Source organism: Balaenoptera musculus, chromosome 1 (assembly GCF_009873245.2).
Source record: "Balaenoptera musculus isolate JJ_BM4_2016_0621 chromosome 1, mBalMus1.pri.v3, whole genome shotgun sequence".
Classification (NCBI taxonomy): Eukaryota; Metazoa; Chordata; class Mammalia; order Artiodactyla; family Balaenopteridae; genus Balaenoptera; species Balaenoptera musculus.
This window is the reverse complement of record NC_045785.1, coordinates 61,342,695-61,362,751: the sequence shown is the minus strand read 5'-3', so window position 1 is coordinate 61,362,751 and position 20,057 is coordinate 61,342,695. Positions and strand designations below refer to the sequence as shown.

Sequence of the window (20,057 nt, the reverse complement as noted above, 5' to 3'; positions counted from 1 at the left end):
TCTGTCGCAGTGGTGGGAAGGAGTCAGGCAGCGTGGGGACAGCCGCGGAGTGCCAAAAGTCCCCGGCCCGCTTCCTCTTGTAAAGACGCAGCTGCGGGAGGCTGTGGTGGCGGCGTCCAAGATGTCGACGAAGAATTTCCGAGTCAGTGACGGTGACTGGATTTGCCCTGACAAAAAGTGAGTTTATGAAGGGTCCCGAATTGGAGCGGGGTTGATCGGTAGAGGCTTTCTCGAGTCGACTGGGCATCTTCCGTTTTTACGGTCTCTGGTACCTCCAGCCGGGTGGAGGCGGCGAATTGCCGGCTCCCAGGCGGGAAGGAGGCTCTTAGTCTCCTCACTATGAGGTCTTTCGGGAGCCTTTGTTTTGAGTATGTCTCCAGCGTCTCCTAGATCGTGTCTCTCCAAGTCAGCCAGTTGTTTTCGGGAGCGAGATGGCCGCCCTTTTGCCCCACACTCCACCCCCCGCCCCCGGCCAGGTTTCAGCGGTAAGGAAATCTCCCTAATCGTGGCCAGCTCGGTGTCTGATCTCCCCCACGTGACTTTTCCCTGCAGAACTTGACTGTTGTTCGCGGAAAGCGTTCATTTCTTGAACTCATGTTTTTGTTTCTCATAATTCACCTTTTTTTTTTTTTTTCCTCCAATTCAGACTTTACGTACTGTTGATACTTTTTCCTCCCGAACACTATCCTCTTTTGGTTGGGGACATTCTGATTTTTTCTTTATTGACCTTTAATTACCTCACCAAAATCAGACCTTTCGCCTCGTTAGAGCCGAAACACATGAGCCTTGTGTTTTTGCCTGCTCAGCCCTGGAGAATGCCTGCTTCAAAGAAGCACGTGTTTTAGTAACTCTGCTGAAACCGGTGTGCTCTATTAAATTGTTAGTACTATTTTATTGATGGGTCCTCAAGTAGGTCTACCTATTTGGAGAGATACGAAAATTACTAAGGAAGGTAATTGTCAAAAAAATGAAATGCACAACTCATGTTCCAAAAAAAAACATTTGATTTCTTAAGCTAGCCACAGATAGCATGTGGAGTTCATGGTAGTAAAGTAAAAATTTTGAAGCAAATAAACCTAGGTTTAATTCCAGTCCTATCGCTTATGGATCATGGAACTTTAAATAGGTTATTTAACTTTGCTTAAAAAAAAAAACAAACTAAGGTGGAAGAGCTCCCTTACAGTGATATAACATAGACTGTATGTGTAGAGCAATAAAATGTAGCAAATACTGATTGATAGCTATGGATAGTAGTTTTGAAATCAAATGTCAAAGGAGAGTAAGTCCTTATTTCCCCAGCATTTGCCTTCTATTCATATTTTAAGCAGTTTAAATGAAACATCATGTTTTTTACATAAAAAATTGATGGCTCTCGATTGCATAAAGATTAAGATGACTTGAAGGGTCTCGAGTCTAACCATTTTGAATAGAACAAACAAGTGACTTTTGTGTTGTTGGTTATGTGTAGAATAATGTGCTTTTGACAGTGTCATTAATGACAGTGTACTCAAATATTTGAGGTAGGTTTTTGTAAGAGAGTACATTTCAACTCAGTTACAAATATATGAACAGGGTAACTTCAACAATGTGTAAAAATCCAGAAAACATTTTCAGAATATATTTTCAATGCTTATTGGAGTCATAAAGATATTCTTTAGGGTGGAATAACAACCTCAAAATTAATTGGAGTGCTTCAGTTTAGTGTCCATTGCATATTTCACAACTTTATTTCATACTAGTATAACACCTAAAAAATAATCAGCATTTTAAAATTTAATCTGTACATGTTATTCAGAGCATTTAGCATGCTTTTACTGACATGCAGATGCACTGTGAAGACCATGTTAGTGAACCCAGTAAGTTTTTTGTTTTTGTTCGTTAAATATTGGTATAAAGTGATAGGTTACTTGATGTGTTGAGATTATTGGTTGTAGTTTTTCAACCAGGTTTCAGAGGTTGATAAATATCCCCCAAAACTCAGTTTTCTTTTAATTATTGAACCTATTTATATTTTTAGTCAGTACAACCTATCTCCCTTTGTTTTTTACCATCCCACCTCCTATTTCTAACGAGTATTTTATTAAGATCTGTGAAGCCGTATCTGACTTAACCCATTTTCTCCCCCTTGGTTCACCCTTAGGATTTTGTATTTCTTATAATTCTTATTGTATCATCTTATTTTCTATACGAAGAATTACTTTAAAGTTTTTTTGAACCCCCGGTGCTTCATCAGTAATTGTTCAAGTGGACTCACATCTCACTTAAGCTTTGTGAGGGGATTTCATTATAATTAATGATATGTGCTAATAGGACACTGAGGCACATAGATCCTAAGTGACTTACCAGGATCACATAATTGGTGAGTGAAAGATTGGAGTTTCTTATCCTCGACTTGTGACTTCAAATCTTGTATTTTTTCCACCTAAATTTTGAGGGTTGGTTTTTGGGGGGTTTTTTGTTAACATTGACATTAACATGAAAAGAGATGGTGGTAGAAGTTCTGGACCCAGGTATATAGGGAGGACACATTAAAAAGTTGTGTAATAAGATTTTTAAAATTATATAAGTTTAGTAGATGTCTGTATAAATATTTTTTACTTTATTTTCAGATGTGGAAATGTAAACTTTGCTAGAAGAACTAGCTGTAATAGATGTGGTCGAGGTAAGCATTTAAGGAAGCTTCCTTTAAGACTGTGTATACAGATCATTTCTTTATTTTCCCAGATTCATACTTCATTTTTCTATTCTTCAGAGAAAACAACTGAGGCTAAGATGATGAAAGCTGGAGGCACTGAAATAGGAAAGACACTCGCAGAAAAGAGCCGAGGCTTGTTTAGTGCTAATGACTGGCAGTGTAAAACGTATGTGTTTCAAATTATCGTCCTCACTTTTTCCTATAATAATATATCTAGCCACTACTTGTTAATATTACCTACTCTTACTAGTCACATTGACAAGCCAAAGTAACCTTTAAATTAAAGGTCTGTTGATTATTATTAAGTCTATATCTGACATAGTATAAAGAACTTTTAAATTCTATTTTTTAATGGTAATATTAGTTGTTACTAAGATGAATTATGTATACCAGTAAACAGATGCTTAAGGTGAGCTAACATTCAAAAAAAAAAAAACCGAGGGAAGGGTATTTAAAAGCACTAAAACCTATTTCTTTCTGTTAAAAAATCTCAAAAACTTTTAGCCTGTATTATTAATGTGAAATATACCACAAAATTTATTTTGCCTGTTTGCCCAGTAATTTTAGAATCATAACTTGCATACCATAGATAATTATTCCTAATTAGGTAGGTTTCTTAATATTTCTGGTTTTCACATGCTGTATTGATTTTTCCAATATCCATCTTTTCTGTTAAGCAGATGAATCAAATACACATGAAAGAAGACTGAATCGGAAGAGGGTCTTACACAAATTTCTGGTCTTACAGATACTAAGTTAATATTAGATAACTTTCCAGCAAGATTAGTTGTTGAATTTGAGATCCAGTGCTTGAACTGATTCTGCAAAACAGATTTTTTTTAACATTTGGAAGGTATAACCTCACTCTTGAGGTGAATTTGGAGACTGGGAAATCAGTAGACCCTTTTGTTTAAAGTGGTATTTTTTCCCCCCTATTATGGCAGACTCTATAGATATAATTTGTCATTGATTTCTCATAAAATGACAAAGGCAGTCTTCATGCTATATAGGTTTTGCTTCTCTGCTTAAGTAGTTCAGTCTGTTGGAACCATACTCTCTCTTCAGAATACATACATGGGTACATTTTCTTTGTAGCATCCTTAGTACACATTCCTTTATGATAGTGAGTTCACTCTACTTTTTATTTTAAAATTTTAAAAATTTACTATTTGTCTTATGTTATAGTCTACTAATTTGATATTTTTCACTTTTAAAGTTGCAGTAATGTGAATTGGGCCAGAAGATCAGAGTGTAACATGTGTAATACTCCGAAGTATGCTAAGCTGGAAGAAAGAACAGGTAAGATTCAAACGCAGTCCAACTAAATGATTTTAAAAGAACTAAACATTGAAATTAATAATTATACCACTTCATAAGAACACAGTAAATGAAGATTGTTTATTCTGCCCTTTTTTGTGGGGGCGGGGGCCGCTGCTTTGGGTCTTCGTTGCTGCATGCAGGCTTTCTCTAGTTGTGGCGAGTGGGGGCTACTCATCGTTGCGGCGCGCAGGCTTCTCATTGCAGTGGCTTCTCTTGTTGCAGAGCACAGGCTCTAGGCACACGGGCTTCAGTAGTTGCAGAGCGTAGGCTCAGTGCTTGCCGCACGCAGGCCCTAGAGTGTGCAAGCTTCAGTAGTTGGGGAGCGTGGGCTCAGTAGTTGTGGCTCGCGGGCTCTAGAGTGCAGGCTCAGTAGTTGTGGCACACAGGCTCAGTTGCTCGGCATGTGAGATCTTCCTGGACCAGGGATCAAACCAGTGTCCCCTGCATTGGCAGGCGGATTCTTAACCACTGCGCTAGCAAGGAAGTCCCTGCCCTTATATTTTTTTACCTTGTTTTTTTTCCCCTCATCCACAAAGTCATCTTTTGTTTGATAATTTCACAATTTACAAAGTACAGCATCAGGAGGCCTTATTATTACAAGTAGTCAACATTAGGATAGTTTTAGAAATGCGTTATTCCTCACTCTTTCCTCTGCTGGTCTAAATGTTTGTTATTAGTAATGATAGGGTAGTACCATTTTTTTTAATTCATTTGATATCCTAGTATGACAAAAAAGAGCATGGGGCACCATTTAAAGTAATTGTCTAAAGTTTAGGCAATAATTATCAAATTTGGCTATACGTTAGATTCATTTGAGAAACTCTGAAAATCCAGATTCCAAAACAGAGCTATCAAAGCTCTTTCGGGGTGAGTCCCAAAAATCTGCAGGTGATTCAGATAGTGTTTGGTAATCATTGGCCTAAATAATAACCTATCATTGGCTCTGTGTGTTGTCAGTGGTGGGGTGAAACTATTTGCTTAATAGAATATAGTTTTCCCATTATCATCAATTATTGTAACCACATTATCAGTGTACTTCACATCTGATTTTATCATTCAGCAACTTGTACAATCAAAGGCTCCATTCTGTATGTAGTCACCTTGTCAGACCTAGACTTAGTAAACTATTTCCCTGTTTTCTTTTCCTCCCTGACTTTAGACAATTCCATTCTCTGTATAGACTAAGACCTTTTAAATAAGGGTCTCCCTTTTTTTCCTTCCCTTATCTCTTTAAGGTTTACATTATTTCCCCTATATTTTTAATCTATCCCCCCCACACCCCTTTGGTTCTTTATTCTGTCTCCTTTTTGGTTTTATTTTCGTGGCCACAGAATGTTGGGGTTCTTCAAGGTCCAATTCCTGAGCTCTCTTTTTTGCTCTATATTTTCTAGGCATTTTCTTCTAAGCCCTAAGTTTAAGTGAGCATTGGCACACCAGTGAGAACCAAATTTATGTCTCTAGCTCAGACTTCTTTGACCTGTATATTCAGCTGCCTATTCAACATCACCCTGTAAATGTCAAACTCATTATATCCAAACTGAATTCATGATTTTCCCCCAGGACGTGGCCCTCTTTTAGTGATCTCTTTCTCATGATTAGTACCACCCACCATATGCTTGTTACATAAACCAGAAACTTAGGTGTCCTTCTTAATAACTCCTTCATTTCTCCTGTACCCCCAAAAGTCTTTTCCATCATTACCCTAGGCAGAGATACCACTGTATCTTGTTTCTTGGAAAAAGAGCCATCTTGTTGGTGTCTGTACATATTCCCCTCCTGCTCAGTTGCAGCCAGGGGTTTTTTGTTCCAAACTAAAAACTCCATTTGTGTAAAACCATTTTGATTGCTTTTAGGATAAAGTCCAAAATCTTTCAACAGTTAAAAATTGTTATTCCTAAAAGCGTTTTATTTATTCACATTCTCTTTGACCTATTTTGTGACTTCTTTAAAAGTTTCACTAATGCAAGAGCTATAGTGTAACAACTGAAGTTGTCAAAGTTTGTTTGATAACCTCACTTTCCTTTACTCATTATCTTTTTTCTGTCATTCTGGCGTCTTGACTCTTCCCTATTTCCCCGTATATAAGTAGTTGTCTTTTGCTGGTCACTGTTGAAGATGTGAGCTAATACATACTGTTGCTCTCTAGTTTCTCTTTACTATTTGTTCTGTTTACTAATTAATCAAAATACAGAATCATAGAGTTTTCAAGTTAGTATCTCACTTCTTCCTTTGAAGTACATGTTATATTCATCCCCTTTTCTCTCTTCATTTCCATTGTCACAACCCTAATTCAGGCCAGTTTTAAATATGTGTTTGATCCTTTACTGGTCCTTGCTCATATTTTTACATTTTTTGAGACAAATTTTAAGATACGATTTTTATTTTAACACATGCTAAAAACATACGGAGATTCTTGGTTGCTTGTGTCATCTAAATTGTATTATAAAGCCTTTTAAAAAAAATCAAAACTCATTCTTTAAATGGTACCAGAATTGTGGCGTTTCCTATACTAATATATTGAAGAAGTATTTTTTGGCCATTGGGCAAGGTGCTGGGGATACTTGAGTGAGCAAAACAGACATGTAAAGGCAAGGATTAATGAAGTCTTCTTTGAGAGAGCAATGTTTAAGCTAAGAAGTGAAAGTAGCAAGTTGAGAGATCATTCTAAGCAAGAACAAACAGCTTGTGTGAATCAGGCCCTGAGACTTGAAAGAATTTAGCATATTGGATGAATTCCTAGGAGCTCCAGAAATCACTTCAGAAATAGGCAAAGGCCATGTAAGTCATGGTAAGGAGTTTTATTTTATTCTAAATATAACGGGAAGTAACTGAAGGATTTTTAGCAGGGAGTGACATGTCTAATTTTCTTTAAACATTACTGGTTTATGGAAAAAGAATTAGGGGGTGGGAGTGGCAAGAGTGGAAGCAAGAAGACCAATTTTTACAATATTCCCTGAAGAGCTTCAAACTAGTAGAATGAGGGAAACACACATAAATAAGCCAGTTATTCCTCTAACTCACTTATTATTCAGTAGAAATGATGCTGAAGTGTTTTTTATGATAGAGCTGCTATATTTCCCACGTATAGGGAAAGAGTTCGTGAGGTGTATTTGTTGTATGGGTTCATACAGCATACCTTAATAATCTCTTTATTGTTAGCAGATTGTTTAGGTTCTTTTTCTATGGCCTATGTGAGAGAACATGAAAATAGCTTTGTATTTACTATCAAACTCACTTTAAGGTAATTTTACTTAGATACCTATGCAAAATCTACCTCTATGAGTTACTGTTCACTTTCTAAATCTTGGTATAATTGATTCTTTAGCTCCCCATATTTGCCATACCATTTTTTAGCTTTAGATTACTGACTGAACAAAGACCTCTACTAAAAGCCTATTGATAGGATTGTTTTAATATGTTTACATTTCCACATATAAATAGTCCAGTTTATCAGGCATTTTTCTGCACTGGCCTTAAAAACAATCATTCTGTTGTATCGTAGTTTTTCTTTTTTTTTCTTATGCGAATCATTTTCTATCTAGATCCCGTGAATTTTTTTGTCTTAATTTTTCACCAACTTCGAAGTATTTTGAGGTTTAGGTCTTTACTGTTAGTCATCTCTTACAATTTGTTTATCAAACTACTCGTACCTTAGTCTCAGGACATACTGATACAGTATTAAACATATATGTAGAGACAGGAAGCTGTATTGTTGAATTATAACTTTCTGCAGTGTTCATATTCCAAAATTAACATTGAATTTGAGCTGTTTTGAGGTGAACATATACCCAGTTGTACTTGTTTATGTTTCTTTATATTTGATACTCTGAAAAACTAGAGCCAAGATTTTACTAAGGAAAAGTTGTTATTGGTATTTAAGACACTTTTCACTTTTGTATCATATGCATAGAAACAAAAGGAAATTCTTGGATATTACAGTTGGAGTCTATTTTGTCTCCAGAACAAGGTAGGAGGAGGAGGAAAAAAGGGATGATATCTAGTGATATCCAAGGATAAACACTGATACATTGCAGTTTTCACTGGTACAAAGTTCAGTGAAGAAAGGAAGGATTTTGTATTAATGTGATTTTTTTTTTTTTAAGAAAGTTAATTTTATTACATTATTTTGTTGGGGCAATTACATGCTCTCTACTATTTGTGGCTCTTTTATGAAATGATGAGAGGGTAAGTGATGAGTTTTTTAATGTCCGTGATTGACAGATTTAAAGTCACAAATCTTGAATTTTTCAAAAATACTTTTTTGTCTGTAAGTTTATTTAACATTTTGCTGGTTCATTAAATCCAGGAATCACTCTTTATGTGCTGGTACTGTTCTGAAATATGAGGTAGTTAGATTATGTTACTCTTAACCACATCTCTGTTTTTTTTTCATTGGGAGATGTTTTCAGAATTTCTCATCTCATTTTCTCTAAAACTAACTCACTTTCTTATTCCAATCTCTGTTAAGCCTACGTCAGAGATCTTTCAGTCTAAATTGTAGATGTTAGTTGTGACAGCAGACAATAATGGTTGCTGATCCTGATTGCTTTTTAGTAGCATATTTTCAGTTGAGAAGTTACTGGCTTCTTCAGAAAACCTGAGTGACTTTTAACTGTATTTAAAAGCAATTTGGATGTCCTTTATTGTGTCATTATATTTGTCTATATAATTAAAAATTTTCCAAGCTCTAGCTACATTTTAGCCCAGCAAAATTTCAGTGTATCAAAAGATTTCAGACCATTTTCAACTAGTAAACAGTAAAATTTGATAGTTGGTTCTTATTGAACCCACTTCTCCCAGAAGAATTAGGATAAACTACAGAGGAAAGTCCGTTTAAAACTTGGTTATAGCAGAGGTTTAAGGAGATGTTTTCCACCCATATATTCCGTGCATTACTAAAGTCATACAGGACATTTTGAAATTGAGAAGAGCTATAAGTGTAGCCACGGGACTTCTCCAGCTATGGTATGTAACTTTGAGACTGTTCTCTATAGTGATTTGGTGGGGGGTTTTTTTGTTTTTTTTTTTAGACCAGTAATTTATTAAAGGGATAGACAAATGTCTTTGATAAGATTTTCTTTTTTTCTATTGCTTGTAAGTGATTCTGACATGTTTTTGTTACTTTGATGAATTGTTATAACAGTATATGCCCCCCCCTTTTTAGGATATGGTGGTGGTTTTAATGAAAGAGAAAATGTTGAATATATAGAAAGAGAAGAATCTGATGGTGAATATGATGAGGTAAGCTATACATTAGTGTGCAGGTTGAAAGCAACTTAGAGAAACATGTTAGAAAATACCTTGCAAAAGGAAAATATTAAATGTATCTCATTTTTGTAAGTACACTTTGAGTCTTTTACAGCAGCTTACCATTTTGTAGGAAATCATAATGGACTTAAACATATAATTGACATAAAAATGTATATTAACCTAAATATATACAAGTAATTTCTTTGAAAAAAAGTATTTATTTTAACAGTTTCAGCTAACAGAAATATTATGAAACTTTTTCTATAGTTTGGACGTAAAAAGAAAAAATACAGAGGGAAGGCAGTTGGTCCTGCATCTATTTTAAAGGAAGTTGAAGATAAAGAATCTGAGGGAGAAGAAGAGGATGAGGATGAAGATCTTTCTAAATATAAATTAGATGAGGTAAATTATTTCCTTATATTTCCCCTTTGTCTTATTCAGGCTATGGGATAACATATGAATGTCTTTGACAACCTTTGGCCCATGGTGAAGATGTGTTCTCCAATGTAATCATTTGTTTTCACAAAGATTTTGAGCTTCTGCTCTGCCAAGCATTATTCTGACGCTGGAGATACAATAGTGACTGAGACACAACCACCCTTCTCTTAAGGGAACTTAAATTCCAGAGGGGGAAAGACATAAATGAACAAGATAATTTAGATAGCAATACTGTGGTGAAGACACATGATGTGATAGCAGAGCATTAGAAGAGCTACTTTGGTTTTAGTGGATGGGGGATTTCTGAGGCAGTGGAATTTGAGCTGAAACTTGAGTGACAGAATGATATGAAGGAGCCTGCTGTAAGAGCTGGGGTCAGAGCACTTTTAAGGCAGGGAGAACAGCAAATAAAGTTTCCCCTAGCAGGAAACAAGCCAGCACCATCCAAAAAATCATACATAGGCTAGTGTGGTTAGAGCAGAGGGGAGAATGTAATGAGGGAGTCAGCAGCCACATTAGGTCTGGTGATGTTTTTTCTGTGGGGCCTGAGTGTAAAATTTTATGGATGAATAGATCCAGATTAAGGGTACTTTGGGGACTGAGCATAGGATGCCCTTGAATGCAGCTGAACAAATCAATGTGAAACAAGTTTTAAAAACAAACAAATGAGATATTTATCTGATCTGTGTTTTAGAGTGATGACTGTCAACATATTGAGATACTTGGGAGGCAGAATGGATTCGCAGTTAGGGAGACTACCTAAAAGGTTATGGTAGTATACTAATGAATGAAGTTCTGAACTAAGACTAAGGGAGCTGGATTCACGAACTTTTAAGGGAGTAAAACTGAAAATTTTTGACAGCTCATTTGGAAATACATTGTGATGAAAAAGAAAATGAGTATGACTTCTACATTTACTTCTTTAAATGTCTGAGACGGTCATTAAGTCTCTTTAGCTGAGATGAGGAATGTAGTAGTCAGATTTCAGGACTGAGAATGAATTTGCTGAGGTGTTAGCTATATAATAAATCCATATGGAGATGTCCAGTACACAGAACTATTCATCATTCCTAGATAGCATGGATATCTAAATGTCTAAATATAATTGACTCTGAGTTTCCGTTAGGATGAGGATGAAGATGATGCTGATCTCTCAAAATATAATCTTGATGCCAGTGAAGAAGAAGATAGTAATAAAAAGAAATCTAATAGACGAAGTCACTCAAAGTCTCGGTCTTCACATTCACGATCTTCATCACGCTCATCCTCCCCCTCCAGTTCAAGGTCTAGGTCCAGGTAAACGGGTACAGGTCAAGGGTAACACCAGTCAAAATGTCAGTATCTAACTTCTTTACTTATAAATTTTGTTTTTCTTGACTAAATAAGCTTTCCTTTTATTTCAGAGTTTTCATTCAAGTCATCTTTTATAAGATAATTTTTTCTGTCTTAGTGTCATGAAGTTATTGTCCAGTATTTTCAGAAATACAAAATTTTAATATGAAACTTCCTTAAGTCCATTTTAACACCATGCCTTGTATTAAAATAGACTTTAAAAATTCAATTAAATCATTATATATAGTGATATTGAGTTATCTAAGGAGATGGTTTACATTTAGAAATTTTAAAGTAAAGGGAAGATTTATATTTCCCACTAGTACAAAAATTTTCTAGGCATTTAAGTTGTTGCTTACTACACAGTGTTTTATTTGGTATATGTGTTCTGAATAAAGAAGCAAATTCAGCTGTATTCTGTTGTCTTAATGCTCATACTTAGAGCTGTCCCGGAATAAATTAGAAGATGTAATTTGTGTTGTACTTGAATATTATTTTGTTAGTAATGTAAAGTTTTAATTGAAAAATCCCTCGTTGTGCAATCGACAATAAAAATGAAGTTTTGGTTGAGAAAAAGCAATACCTTATGTAAGCAATCTTCCCTTGAAGAACTCCTATTTAGTTAAGTGAAACTATGTGCAATGAATTTTAACTGTATTTGGGAATAAAATATTAGCTAATTGAGTAATTAATAATCAGATAATTGTTAATTGAGTACTGTAAAGCCTGAAAGCTTAAAAGAGTGATTATAAAGATAATTTTTAAGGTAAAATTATTGTTTTTCTGCAGATTATTATTTTCAGGGACAAATTAAGTGTATAAATTAGTAAATGAAATTTATTTCATTTGTTGACTTTTTAAATTCAAATGGACCATATCTCCCCTATGTCATTTTTCAGTAATATAATTACGTAAAACAGTGACAGGATTGTCAATGTAGTTTCTCTTTAATTCTCTAACCTTTGAGTAGACAGAAAAACCTGTAGATTTAAAAACGTACACATATCAACATTTAAGCTTTATGCTAGATAGTGACTAAGAAAATAGAAGGATTTTTAAATTGGAAAAGGGAAATTGATGGAAATATTTCACAGAAGTTAAATATAAACTTCAACATCCAGTATTCCTGGATGTGTAAGTCCCGGGATACTTTTAAATATTTGTGAACATATAAAGTATTCAGTGTTAATAAAGTGATAATGCTGGACGTTTTTATTTGTACAATCTCGAATGATTTTTTAGAGAAATTTTGTCAAACTTGGAAAGTAATAGTTGATTATTTTCAAAAATTAATCTATTACCTTAAGTTTTGGCATAAGTGTTAATACAGAATAAAAGTTTAAAATAAACCTTAAAATACTGTATTTTGAAAATATATGTCCCAAATAGTATTCTTACTATATGAAAATGAATTCTAATACATATTTTTCTTTCAGTGTTCGTATCACAAAGCTTAATTAAATGGTCCTGGAAAAAAAAAAATCCTTCCATGTTGTTCCAGGTCCCGTTCAAGAAGTTCTTCCAGTTCGCAGTCAAGATCTCGTTCCAGTTCCAGAGAACGTTCGAGATCTCGTGGGTCGAAATCAAGGTGAATGAGGTAGCATCTCTCTGTAAAGCAGAGAGAAAAAAATATTTAAAGGCTGCAGAAGGCGTTGCTTTTTTTCCTCTTATTTTGCTTCTACTTGTCAATTTTATTTTAGCATTAGAAAACTAATGCACTTGCCTCAGCTTAATTTTCTCACCGTGAGACGTTTCCATTGCCAGCAGTGTGCCAAGACATTCCCATGATTGAATTAACATGGTTATTTTGCATTATGCAAGGTTTGCTATTTTTGTGTGCTAAAACTGTGATGAAGTGAGGAAGATGGAGCCAAGTCTTATCACCAAATGTCTGTTCATTAAGTTATTTTGGCAGTAGTAGTTAAAAATAAAGTGAGATATGGCAAATAAAAAGTTACTCCATATTAAAAGGAAGAAAAATAACTGCCTCAAAACAGATTTTGTTTTGCATGGCAATTGTTTCAATATTTATAGAAATAATTTTGTCATTTATATTAGATGAAGTTTCTGGAGGGTTTTACTTCCATTTATCTGTAATATAACAGAATACTGTACACAGTATGTATAGTATGTAAGAAATACAGACACTTCTTAAATTCCACAAATTAAATCAAGAAGTTTGGTTGGTTAGTCTAGGTAGGATGTGATCTTAAAGTAAGCATTCTTGTTAACTTCAGGTTGCATTTAGTTAGACCTGCAGAGGGAAAATAATTTGTAGAGAAGCAAGTGAGAAACTAGCTTTTTAGTCTCTTGAAGTTTTTTCTAGTCTTGGTCAAAATATACTGCCCTTTCTTTTTCATTTAATTTGTTTATCTATTAAAGGCGCTAACATGAATAAGAGATTCAACGAAAATTCCACTTGTGTGGAAGTACACTGAAGTGTAGTGGTAGCTATTTTAGTAAAAATAATTGCTTAATAGCTTATTTTAGAGCCAATCTGTAGCATTAGAGGGCAACTGTAATTTGAGAACATTAAGGAGAAAAGAATGATATGCACACTTGTATTAAGCCAATACAAAATAGAGAGCAAGTGAGATTATTGTTATTATTATGTATTATCAATGTTTCATTTCTTTTATTTGAGTGCTTCTTAGGTGAAGATCCTTAAGTCCTAGTTCCCTTTGGGAAGCACTTTAATTAAGGTTTACAGAACAGCCTTCATATTCTTTTCAAACATTTTTTTCATTGCTTATAACTTTCCAAAGAATTCTCCTTTTGGGCTTTCTGATTTTATTTTAAGCCCAAAGGTGAATTTTTTGGGAAGTTTGAGCTAAATTACTTCAACCAAAATATGTAAATGAAGAAAAAAATTGTATTTAAACATTTGCGCATTTACCTCTGCCTGAAACATGTGAATGTCAACACTTCATACTTCATGGATAGTAATCCTTCATAAAAATAAATATTGTTAATATAAATCAAGTTTTAAAGTTATTCATTTTATTTTCCTTTGAATACTTAGCGATTTAATAGCTACTGTTCTTTGTCATTTTGTCCCCCTATTCCTGCTTTTTCTACAGCAGCTTAACTAATAAGTTGCATAATTCCACAGCGAATTGTTATGCTTACTTTCCTCAGGAAGTTGTATGATACATATTTTTTCCCCAAATGGAAGGATGTAGTTTCTAGACATAAAGTCATGCAAATGCCCACCTGTTAGCTTTGCTATTTATGTATACTTTAAAATGAAAGCCTTAAATTTTAAAAGAAGAATTTAATTCTACTTTAAAACATTAAGCTGGTTTTTAATTGTAAGTAATGAGCACTTATCTTAGAATTTTTTAAAGTGATGAAATTAAAGTAAATTATTTAAGTAGAATTATTTCATGGTTGAACCAGAAGTCTTCTGTTGAGTAAGCAGTAAGTATTCTTTCTTATAAAATTTTTATAGTTATAAATTCTGTTTATTTTTGGAGCTATTAACTAAACCATCTGCCTGATTTCTTCTTTTAATGAAATGTTTGATTGTTTCTCAACAATGAAGATCCAGCTCCAGGTCCCACAGGGGCTCTTCTTCCCCACGAAAAAGATCTTACTCAAGTTCATCATCTTCTCCTGAGAGGAACAGAAAGAGAAGTCGTTCTAGATCTTCTTCCTCTGGTGAGCGCAAAAAAAAAAGACGAACAAGATCACGGTCACCTGAAAGGTTGGGTTCTGTAGAAATAAGAATGGGTGTTCTTAAGTGTGTTTAATAGAGTAACTGAACTTCTCAGTCAAGGATTAGATTTTCATTATCTCCTTCGTTCCCACTTCAAATTATTCTTTACAACTTTGAACTTCAAAAAACAGATAATTACTTTGTTTATCCTTTGTGCTTTGATCAGGTTGTTTAGAAAAGATCAAACCACTCTCTTCACTATTTGATCATTTTGTTTAAATTTTTATTTTCATATATAATTATTATAGCCAACTCTCGGTTATTTCTGTCTCTTAAGATTTTAATTCAGAAGCTGTGTGTTGACGTAATTTAGAGGTTGATTTTTATAAGTATTAATTTATGCTATTGATTTTACATTAAATATTAGAAACCGTAGGATTCTAGGGCATCTAATAAGAAAATTAACTATTACAGATCATTGGAAATCTGTCCTAATTTAAATATGTATAAATGCATTTCCACAACAAATTATTGTTTCGTGCCCTTTATAAGGAAATTGTTCTTGTAGCTAATACATTTTTCATCTTTCAGTCCAAGTCCTTTTTTTTGTAGAGAAAGACCTTTACTAGATTACTTTATCTGTGTTGACATTTTTAAAAGTGGGAAAGTGTGTCATCTGTCAGCCTTTTCTGCAGCAGGCTAATTAATTATTTGGATTTATTATTTTTCTCTTGGTTCTGAATGTCTACATAGTCATTTTAATGGCTTCCTTAATAATCTTTGCAAATTTTTATATCCTTTCAGCTTGTGAAAGTAAGGATTAGATAAAATCTGATTTTTGCTGTGTTCAGTGCTAGGATTACCTCTACTTGTACATAATGACTGGTTTTGCATCTTCCCATTTTGGAGTTTAGATGTTAAGGTTACACACAAGTAGTCTCATTTCTGTGCATTTGTTCCTTTGTAAGAAAATTACTCCATACTTCAATGAAACTCATTCTGTTGCTTTTTTTCCACGTCTGCAAATTTTTATCTTAGCCACATATAATCCCCCTAGTTTGTTGTCATCTAAACTTAATGAACATGTTCTCTATTCCATAAGCCAGGTGATTGGTGAAAACACTAAACAACCCTGAGCCCAGGGCCAACCCCTCGGAACACCACTACTTTACCCAGGTTGATATATTGCCTTATTCATATTAGCTGCATGAATATAATCCTGTAACTAATTGTACAATCATCTTGTGTGACCTAGATTTCCAAAACATAATTATTTATGGATATATATTTGCATACACAGAAGCCTTGCTATATCTATTTTACATATAGACTTACCACATTATATACAGTGTATCAAAGAGAACGATTAAGTCACGCTGCCATCACCAAGTTTATATGTCTTTGTTGTATTAATCTGTAGTTTTATACAGTTTTGCAAGGCTTTCTTTCATTACCTTAAATAATTGAGAGGTGGCTATATCTTGAGAGATTTTTAAATTATGATTGCACTGCTACTGGGCTCATATCCAAGGTCTAAGTACTAGTTAATTTTATGTGTATAAGTTTATATCTCAGATTTTAATTATTCCTCTTACCAGTGTAATGAGGTTTAATTTTCATATTCTCAAAGTCTTATGAATGCTGATATTCAGCTCCAGCTTACCAGATTACCTGCTTTCTCCATTATGTCTTACAGGCACCACAGGTCACCTTCTGGATCATCCCATTCTGGTTCCCGTTCAAGTTCAAAAAAGAAATAATGAATTAAAATTTACATCTTAAAAAAAAAAAAAAAGTCCAGTACAGTGCATGAAGCATATTTTTTAAGAAGTTGGTGTCTTACTTGGTCAGAAGTGCTAAATCTGCTAGTAGAGGTGCATGCCTTTCATTGCTTTTCAGAACAATACAGCTGTGTTTATTTGTGAAATTAAAAGTAAATGGTATTTTAAGCCATAATGTCCCAAAATAGATGCTTTGTTTATCATTCATTATTTACAACCATTTGCTTCATTTAAAACCATCTCAGCTATAACAAAGTACTTTGTTTTTTAATTTGAACTCTTGGTTTTCTCATCTCCAAATATGAGCATTACCTAGGCTTGTCTGGACTTTGGGCATGGAAGCAAGACTGTGGTAAAGTAGTTGGAAACAATCTGTTTATGTTAATCCGGGAAAAGGAGTCAACCTGTTTATGTTAACCTATGTGATTCTTATTAACTAGTTGTAAAACAGTCAACTGGAAACTTCTTTATTTTGAAATTCCCTATGTTAAGGGTGCCTTAGAATCATTGTTTCTCTTTTATCCAGTTTTACTTTTTGCACCACCAAGTTTAATTTTGTGAATTGGAGAGGAGAAAGGTGTTATTTATTTCTCCTTTTCTGACACGTAATTTTGAGCAAGAATGCCAAACAGTTCATCTCTTCTCTACTAATATGGTTGATGAGAAAAACATCTTAGTTTAAAATGTTTAATATTTTTAGGAGCTTTGTGTGATATCCTTTAAAAATCTAGTTATCACATTATAGGCTAGACAGAGTTAAATCATAGTTAATGAGGAACAGATTGAAGAAAGTTTTTGAAGTATATTTCTCTTTGGGTGAAAGACCAACAGACATTGTGAATTTAAGTGAACATTTGCTTTGCGATGTTTAACTTTAAACACATTGCATAAAATTTTCTTCTGAGTAACAAATGAATGCTTATTTCCTCATGACATAAGCAGAAATAATTGTTCCTATTCACTTGAAATTACTTATGGCTTAAAATACTTTCAAGGTTTTTTTCTCAAAATTAAAATCTGGTCATTTGAGCTCTGTTCTGTCTTCTGGTTTTAAAAATGGTTTCTCTTAACAGTATCTTCAGTGACAATGCAAGGTAAGTATATTAAGGGAAGTTGACAGTTGTGCTTGGGAACTTTTGTCATGGGGATCAGTATCCACATTTTTTGTTTTGGGCGGGGGGGTTGTTTGTGTTTCCTTAATATTAATGTTTACTACAACTAAAAATTAAAATGTTTTAAGGTACTTAGTAGACAGACCAAAATTATATTTGTTTTTATTTTAAAATGAGTGCTTTTTCTCTTCAACTCATCTAAAGATGAAAGTGAAATAGCTTATGTAGAAATATTTTGATAATATTTTTACAATGAACTTCCCCTGCTTTTTTTATGTCTTAAAATTTTCTTTGCTACATTTACTGTAGGTTGCACAAGAACTTTTACTCTCTTGTAATTGTGCCTCAGACTTCTTGAAAGTCCACCTTCTAAATTGCCCAGATGATCTTCTAGATTCTACATGTTGTCGTTGGTTTATTCTTGTGCTTTCTGTATTTAAATCTTTGGCTGTACTAATAAGTAAATGCAAGGTTATAAATTTAGCTAATAGTAGTTTACAGACAGTTCAAATGATTATGATTTTATTTGGTTTAAGCTGTACTAGTTCATTTCGTAAGGAAATGATGCTGTAGACAAATGTAAATAAAGCTTGTGAGTCGAGCATCAAGTGGTGTTTGTTAGAAATAAATTAGAATTTTTAAGCTCTGATTTAATGTTCATTTTTAAGCTATTTACAGTCTGGTTTGTTACTTTTGATTGTGCATCTTAAACTCCCTATATTCACTTACCCTTTATGTAAGGTCACCTTATTTTTATATATGAATGCTTGGTTTAAAACATTCCAAAGCCATGATCACTATAACCTTGGACACTGAACAATTTTTGTGACTTTTTTTAAACAGAAGTGTACCCAAATTAGTTGAATACTTTATACCAGAACATAACCTTATTCCATGTGGCAAAAAACATGCCATAGTGTGCTTCCATTAAAACTGTCACTTTATAGCACTCAACAAGTATCCCTTTTAACTGCCAAGGGTTCTTAAATTTCCATGTGGAATCCTTCATCTAAACAACATTGAATGGCTGGTGTCTGGTAATAAATGTCCAAGTTCAGAGCAAGCTCTAAGCATAAGACCATCTCTAGGCATACTTACCAAGGTAAAACTAATCTTTGATTTTTTTTTTTTTCTCATGTTTTCTTCTTGATATTTGGCATCCACAGCTAGTGTTGTAGATGCTGGTGAGAAGGTAGGGAATTTCTCCCTTCTGCCCTACCTAAAAATTTTGACGTAATCGTTAGTTGTTTTGTTTTGTTTTTTAATAGAAATATCATTATAGCTTTCCTGAACTGGAAATAGTTTTATTTCTGGAAAACAGTGGAGAGTTTTAATTAAAGACAATTTAAGGTATATAATAGTGATTTGCAGGCTTATTCTTCCTGTCACCTTTACATACTATAGTATATCATCCCCTGTTTTACAAAAAGGAAGATTACAGTTTAAGGAAATTAAAAACTTGCCCAAGGGAGCCATAGGAGTAGCATAATGGGGATTCAACCCCAAGTCTAATGGCAGATTTCAGTATTACCTCTAATAACAACCAAATAACATGTTTGAGAAGATAAATGTTAAGCCAAAATGGTCAGATGTTTTTTAATCTGATTTAGTAAGAAGGTGTTAATTTCAGTCATTTATAGGTAGGTAGATTGGTAGACAGGCATATATTTTGAAATAGTGGGAAACTCCCACCCAGTTTCCACCATGGTTAGCATATTACCCTGTGATTTTGTCAAAACTAAGAAACCAACATTCATGTATTACTATTACTTACAATCCAGATTTTGTTTGAATTTCAGCATTTTTCTATTACTCTAATCCAGGATACCACATTACACTTTTTTGTCACATTTCTCCAGTCTCCTCTGGTCTGACAGTTTTTCATTCTTTCCTTGCTTTTGATGACTTTGACAGTCATGAGGAGTACTGTCTGGGTATACTTTAGAATGTCCCTCATTCTGAGTTTGTCTGGTTTTTCTTGTGATTAGACTGGAGTTGTGGGGTTTTAGAGCAAATACCACAGAGGAAAAGTGCCCTTCTCACCACATCATGTCAGGGATACATGATATTCATATGACATCACTGGGTATGTTAACCTTCATCACTTGATTAAGGTAGGAATTGCCTGAAATCACCATTGTAGTTCATTTTTTTCCCTTAATTTATTACATTCTTTGGAAGCAAGTTACTAAGTGTAGCCCACCTTTAGAGTAGGGATAGGGAGAATTCAACTCTACCTCCTGTGGGGGAAGGCTGTCTACTCATATTTGTAATTCCTCTGTTACAAAGATTTGTCTCCTATTTATTTACATCTGTATGGACTTCCACATATTTATCCTTTAAGTGAAAGTTCAATGCTATGTTATTTTATTGCTCAAACTGTTCCCAGCTTTGACCATTGAGAGTCCTTTCGGGTTGGCTCTTTATCCTTTGACATGCCTCCATTCTCCAATAAAATGGAAGGAAGGGAA

General features: G+C 34.1%; 1 protein-coding gene across 6 annotated transcripts; it reads left to right on the top strand.

Annotated features, from left to right (window-relative positions):
• The first annotated feature begins 20 nt into the window (after window positions 1-20).
• Window positions 21-18,235, top strand: ZRANB2 (zinc finger RANBP2-type containing 2). 6 transcript variants are annotated; one of them, XR_005019408.1, is made up of 11 exons: window positions 21-177; window positions 2,610-2,662; window positions 2,753-2,861; window positions 3,912-3,994; window positions 9,180-9,256; window positions 9,533-9,667; window positions 10,830-10,999; window positions 12,537-12,623; window positions 14,580-14,741; window positions 15,800-15,869; window positions 16,390-18,235. XR_005019408.1 is itself a non-coding variant. In XM_036848249.1 (11 exons), exons 1-10 carry the CDS (start codon window positions 122-124, stop codon window positions 15,827-15,829), a joined length of 966 nt encoding a protein of 321 aa, XP_036704144.1. In that variant the 5' UTR covers window positions 21-121; the 3' UTR covers window positions 15,830-15,869; window positions 16,390-18,235. The 6 variants fall into 6 exon arrangements, 4 of the variants coding, with proteins under 4 accessions (XP_036704144.1, XP_036704128.1, XP_036704161.1 ...); XM_036848249.1 differs by having other exon boundaries at window positions 15,796-15,869; XR_005019406.1 differs by having other exon boundaries at window positions 14,580-15,869.
• Window positions 18,236-20,057: the final 1,822 nt, after the last annotated feature.

What these genes read in the sequence shown, in the direction of transcription:
- ZRANB2 (XM_036848233.1), top strand. Translation starts at nt 122, where the DNA reads ATGTCGACGAAGAATTTCCGAGTCAGTGACGGTGACTGGATTTGCCCT. An exon ending in AATGACTGGCAGTGTAAAAC is followed by an intron (nt 2,862 to 3,911) that starts GTATGTGTTTCA and finishes TCACTTTTAAAG; the next exon opens with TTGCAGTAATGTGAATTGGG. An exon ending in AGTTCAAGGTCTAGGTCCAG is followed by an intron (nt 11,000 to 12,536) that starts GTAAACGGGTAC and finishes ATGTTGTTCCAG; the next exon opens with GTCCCGTTCAAGAAGTTCTT.